Genomic DNA, 6,725 nt, shown 5'->3' with positions numbered 1-6,725 from the left:
ACTGATAAAGAAAATTAGGTGACTCTTGGAGGGCATTTGTGTCTTTTTCAAATGTTACTTAACGGCTGGTTAACGGTAAGTATTGGATTAACACGTTTTGAAAGTTCCGATACTGAATTGCCGCATTTTGAAGTTCGGAGACCAAAATGTCACTAGACAAAGTACAGGGTACTAATCGGGAATTTTTCCTAAATTTAACATGCATGTACGAGAGATATCCCCATTGTACAGATGGATGCAATGTTTGCGAAGTTTTTGTTTGCAGGAGATCTGTGCTCATCAGAGACAGTTTTCACACTGAAAATTGAGAACATGGTTAGGTCCATCTGGTCATTGTGTTAGAATCGCAGTCCATAAATTCCGATATTTCAAAATTTCAACACGGTTTAGACAAAGTGATCTTTTCTGCATAGGTCAGCTTGATCAACCTTGGGGCAGCATTTCTGGTTCAAGATGAACCTCACATGTTCTAGCTGATCCAGTTTTCATGCGTCTGAAGTCTTAAGTCCCAAGCTAGAGGGAGGTGTGATTTATTTAAGGGGTGTTTTACATAGGGGTGCAACTTGAGCGGGCCTAACCTGAGCCCGAACCGATCCAGCCTGAATTTTTATACGGGCTGGTCTCGGGCCAAAAAATTTGGGGTATTTTTTTTTTAATTTTTCGGTGGGTTTATTGACCAACCCAAGCCCGGCGTAGGCCTGAGCTCAACCTGAGTGCATCAAATTATAGTGTAGGCTGAGCTTGGATTGGAAAGAAAGATTGGGCTTGATCTCAGGCTCGGTCTGGTCTTGGGCCTTAAGCCCAGATTTTAGGGTTGGGTCTGGGTTGACCATAAACTCAGTCCAGACTGGTACCCCTTGTTTTGCAAGACTCTAGATCTGCTCACAAAAGGGCTATGCATCTAACCATTTGTGAACGTACCAGTTTTTTATACACATAACACACACGTAAACGTAAAGAACGTTGATGTGTTCACTCGTGATTGGATAAGTAACCTGTTATTAAGTAGCCTGTAATAGGCATCTTGTAGAACAGCAGATCCCAACACATCTTACAACATGATAAATGTTTTTGTTTTCATTTGTTTTTGGAATTGCCATTATCATCTAATAAATAGAAAGATGATCTTCACCATTGTTTTTGTTCTGAAAAGTAAAAACAAGTTGGTACTGTCTAAAAACAATATGTGTTTTTGAAACCATCCAAATGATGGTTTTGAAAACGAAAATAATTTTTGTAGTGCAGATATTTTATGATTTATGGAACATGATATTAAATAACTAGATGAAAACGTGTTATTTAAACAAAAGACATTTTAGGATTCAGTATTGAAAATAAAAAATACATATATAACTAAGAATGTGGTTTTTATGTTTTTATTTAAGACCCAATTTGTTTTCAAATTAATGGTTTTAATTTGTTCTTGGAATTCAAAACAAGAAAAACAATTCACATTGAAGAACACCTTGAGCTTTAGCTGATTTCCAATCTCTCTGGGTCGTTTAGAAGACTGGAAGAAAGAAAAACTAACATTTTAAGCTATGTTTGGTTTGAAGAAAAATGTAGGGAAAGATAGGAAAATATATACAAACAAGATTTGTAAAGGTTTCTCTACCTTTTCCTTCTTTTCTCTACTTTTTCCTTCAAACCAAACACAGCCTTAGGGTTTTTGTTCTGGCATTTATTGCATATCACTAGCGTTACTCAAACAAATGTGGAATGAAATGACTTCTATTGGGGCATGGCTCATACAATGATGGCCATGTATGTGCAAATTTCAATATTATTTTTTATGTATCTCTGCCTCTAGCTTATTCCTCCCTTTTTTAATAGGGTAGAAAGAATTACAGACTGGGAGGAGAGAACAAATCCCACACATCACATGACAAGGAATTGAGATCTATTCCTTACACGGACCTATAGCCACATCCCACGTGTATTGAGAACATCTTCCATAAATAATATGAACATCCCATCACAGAAATAGATATAAGCAAAACTGTTACACTTAAATTATACTAGAAGAAGACATGACAAAAGTGACTTCTATTAGTCAATCAGTCAGCAGCATGGTTAATTTCTTGCCATGACACACCTCGTAGCATTTCTCTAAGAACACTTTAATGCTCCATCGAGGGTCTAATTTAGCTTGAAAAAGGCTACCAGAATCCCCTTCACTAATACGCTGCGAAGCTGTGAGGTCATCCGCTTTGGACTCCATCTTCTACAACCCTGTTCCAGTAATGACAGTATTAGCCTAATAGCTAGTATCCTCACTAATAGGCCCGACAGGAGGCCGTGATGTGAAGTCCCTTCCCAGAATCCAAGCCACGAAACTCTGGGGTTTGCAGTTTCGCCAATCCCATGGCCCATGGCCTATGCATTGTACATCCTTTTTTGAAAGGCCTAAGCCACATAAATGGTTTAATGGCAGCCAGATTATTGTACCGGTGTGTACAAGTGTTTTCTCTAAGATAATAACCGCACGCACTATCTACAACTGGCCTAGCTAGGTAATTTAAAGAGAATATAATTGCCTGGGAGCAAGTTAGCAACCAAACATTAAAACAGCCACAGTTCATATCATAGCTTTGAACCTAGCTTGATGGACTGGTTTCAACTTTCAAGTACACCAGCGACCCAACTGTCAATTTGTAACTCGTGGGCTTTGTTAAACACTTACTACTTCAAATCAAGTTGATTCTATTTTTCTTTTATTTTTATCTTAATACTAATTTATACCCTCTTCTCCTGTCCTACATAAAAGAAGAAAGAAAAACACTGATTTATACCCTCTGATCAATTAATCTTTTGAAGTCTGAAAAAACCTACAGGGATAAAAGAGCCTGGTTTACTTAATTGACTCCTTGGGATCGTACGTAGATTATATTTGAGTCTAAAGTCTAAACGTCCCGTCTTTCGCGGCCCAAATAAAGAATGGATGGGGACAAACTAGACTTCAAGTAGAAGGGAAAATCCCAACAATGGGTGGCTAAACTCAACCAGTTGTAATTTGTTTTTTTAATGATCAACACAATCAAGAGGAAATCAGGGTCAGGGAGGCAAAGGTGGACTCCAGTGGGACTGGTCTAGATCAGCTCATATTGCAGGCTGGACTATCTCTCTCTCTCTCTCTCTCTCTCATACACAATGCAAAAGCAGTCACAGTTTGAAAGATGCACAAATCATGGGCAAGAGGTATTATGGAAGTTCAAATGGGGCACCCTTAAATTGTGAAATAAAACTGCAGTGGTCTCTGCAAGAGGTATTCCATACTCCATATCCTTGAAGGAATAGGCCAGCGAATTAGGGGGTGTCTTCTTTCAAGCGTGAAGTCATTTTCTTGTGTCAACATAGCGCCCAAACTCAAGTTATTGTTTATCTCTTTCCCAACTCTAGTGAGTAGTGACTCATACTCAGAATCGTTATTCAAAGTAGCAACCAAACAAGAAGATACAAAGTTCTAAGGTCCAGACTCCATATCACGGGCTCTTGTCCAGACGCGAGGCACCTTAAAACTACTTCCTCGATGGTGATAAGCTTGTCAACTTGGAATGCATTACTCTATTATATTGCCACATGGACAACCCATCAACTTGGCATATGGACCCGCTGTTGCCGCGTGGACCCCTTACAACCAAAATGGCGTCGATGATTAGAGAACTTATACCAACTATAATCTTTATACAATGATATATATTCTTGATTAATTAGCAATTTATTCTTTGTTGACGAAGACGTACTGGACCTAATCAGATGTCATGATCCTTTTGTTTCTCATCTCTTACTCTTGGAAACTACATCCATTGATTAATTAAACCCATCAATTTGTTCTATTTTATTGTAATTAGATTGTGATTTATTTAATTTGTTTTAAGATATGATTCTCTCGAAATGGGAAGCTTCACCTACTGTCTGTAGCGTGTAGGGCTTGAGTACAAAAAGGGACAGGAACCATGAAAGAGATCCGGCCCCCTTCTCTCTTGAAAATAAAGAAATTAATGCAGATTTTGTTGATCAAGCTCTATTATTATTTTTATTCTAAATTGACAATTTGTCTATTCCAAAGAATGTGATCCCTGATGGTTAATTACTACGATCTAGTGGGCTAATAAAAACCCTAGAAGATCCTCTTCGTGGAACCCATATGGCGGTGGGCCCTCCCTTACATGTGTACAACTGTAATTCTTACGTAGAATAGAATATACAATTTGATTGTATTTTATTATATTATTTTTTTATTCCTTAAGAAAAGGGTCCCTACTCCCTCGCATGAAGGGCGGTGCTTAATTGATAGCAATAATCAAATGGTTTTGTTAACTTTGCCTATTGAGTTTAGTAGATAAGATACCAACCTTTTGTATTCACTTAACTTTCATGAGTTCTTTCTACATGGAAGGATCGAAATTGAATTCTTTTGAAGCACTTTCCAAATGAAGTTGGCATTGACAAGAGAATTTAATCCATTAAATTGAGTACCCACCTTCTCTGGGAGCTCCTCTGAAAGGAGCTCAATTGTGAATATTAGATAATATCTAGGCAGAAAGGAAAAAAAACTCTAAGCACAACCTTACGTCTCTCACAGCTGAAGTCGGACTCAAATTCGAGAACAAACAACAAGGCCAATACTGCTGTAAAATTTGGTTTAAAGAAAGTTTGTATTACAAAGCCAACTATAGTCTGCCTAGTAGCAAGAAATAAGATACCTAGGACCCCAAATTGTCTATAACATGGCTGTGCATATCACATGTATATTTTAATTATATTTCTCACTCTTTTTTCAAAAACAAAATATATTTTTGACTAAAACTAAAACTTATTAGAAGGTAAATTTTTCAAAATATGAGGAAATGGGTATTTTCCATAAAAATTAATTAGTTGTGAGTAATATAGATTTTGAAAAATACAGAATAAAAGGTTTGCATGTTCTAACTTTTTATTCCATATTTTTAAATAATCTATTAAATAGGTCTACATTTATAGCTGATCTTTATTTCACCATAATTAAGAACCGGGGCATATATTCGAATTTTTCTTTTTTTGCCTTTTTCATCAATTTTTTTTCTTTTTTTTTTCTCAAATTAGAATTTCAATGGGGATAACCACGCGCCAACGGAGCTCTACTCGCAAAAGTCAAAACAGTATGTGGCTCCACGGAGGCAGTGTAACCAATAGGAGAAGAGCACGTCAGCCCCATATCTACCACTTTCCATATTTCAAACGTCATACAAGTAACTAGATATTGAGTGGAAGTGATTTGGTGGAAACACATTGAAAACAATAACGCCAATACCGTCCAAAACTAGATAAGAAAATCGTCAGGGTTGAGTGTATTTTGAAGCAGAGAGGCAGCTGATAAATGCCAACCCATCAGGCATCAGCTCATCAGAAAGCTCCAAGTTTAGAACCCTAATGGCTATCATCCAAGTTGCACCGCCAGCTATGGTCTGATACTAGCTAATGTCGCCACATGGGCCTCCTCTGATTTTTAAATCCCAAACTGATGACAGTCTTCACCTATAAAACCCTAACCCACTACCCCATTCCCCATCATCCCATCCTAGAATTCCCGGCCGGCCTTTAAACACAAACCCAATTAAGTGATACTAGCTAGCTTCAGATATATCGATGGCTTCCAAGAGTAGTGCGTCCCTTGCTCTTCTCCTTGCCTTGAACCTTCTCTTCTTCACTCTTGTGAGCTCTACCTATGTCCCTTGCCCACCGCCACCAAAGAAGCCAACCCCAAAACCCCCTAAGCCTCCTGTATACCCTAGTTGCCCAAGGGACACACTGAAGCTAGGCGTTTGTGCCAACCTGTTGAACGATTTGGTGCACCTCGTCATCGGAACCCCACCAAAGTACCCTTGCTGCACTCTCATTGAGGGTCTTGCTGATCTCGAAGCCGCTGTTTGCCTCTGCACTGCCATCAAGGCCAACATCTTGGGCATTCACTTGAATGTCCCCGTCTCCTTGAGCTTGCTGTTGAATTACTGTGGCAAGAAGGTCCCCTCTGGCTTCCAGTGCGCCTAATTAAGCCCCCGAAGCGCTACGTTTCTTCTTATTATTTCTCTCTTCATGCATTATTGGTGTGTTGCTTTCTACTCGATCTGGTTGCAGGAATTCCCCTCCTTTGATTGTGTGTCTTTAAAAGTTTTCCTCGTAATTGTACTCTTGATTCGTTTGGTGGATGGAACTTGGAAGGCTCCTCACCTTCCTGATCTACATCTTCTGTAGCCTTCTTAATTTCTCCCAGTTCTAATAAGGACAATGGCCGGGTCTGTTTTTTGTTTTGTAGCTGTATAAATAAGAAGTCTTATTTCAGAATGAAATTATTGGATTTTATTATTGCACAATATCTATGGAAGCGACGTTACTGCTAATTAACCTACATGGGTTTGATCTAGCCATTCATTAGCGTCGCATGCATGGAGCAGTAAGCTCTGTCTTCCAATCAACAAGATATAGAAAATTTCATTTTCGGAGGGAGGTTGATATGAATTATGAAGTGATACCATGCTCCAAACTCCAATCAATATGAATGTTCATGGCTGATCGATCCATCAGGCAGCTTTACTGAACAAACTGATCAGTGAGAGTAGGGATCGAGGTAGTGGGTAATGGTTCAAATAATAGATGGAGACGCATTGTGCTGTCGGTGGCAACTTAATTCTTGCAGTGTGTGAAATGGGGTTGGGTTTCATTGTTTCAACTTTCAAAAGATACAG

General features: G+C 38.7%; 1 protein-coding gene across 1 annotated transcript; it reads left to right on the top strand.

Moving 5' to 3' along the window:
• The first annotated feature begins 5,399 nt into the window (after positions 1-5,399).
• On the top strand, positions 5,400-6,353 carry LOC148880354 (14 kDa proline-rich protein DC2.15-like). Its single transcript, XM_088962223.1, has one exon. It carries the CDS (start codon positions 5,629-5,631, stop codon positions 6,028-6,030), a length of 402 nt encoding a protein of 133 aa, XP_088818349.1. The 5' UTR covers positions 5,400-5,628; the 3' UTR covers positions 6,031-6,353.
• The last annotated feature ends 372 nt before the right edge of the window (positions 6,354-6,725 follow it).

This window comes from Nelumbo lutea, chromosome 1, assembly GCF_056320005.1.
Source record: "Nelumbo lutea isolate HS-2025 chromosome 1, American lotus-T2T, whole genome shotgun sequence".
In the NCBI taxonomy this organism is placed as follows: domain Eukaryota; kingdom Viridiplantae; phylum Streptophyta; class Magnoliopsida; order Proteales; family Nelumbonaceae; genus Nelumbo; species Nelumbo lutea.
Note: the sequence above shows the minus strand (reverse complement) of the source record. Positions and strands in the feature narration are given on the sequence as shown.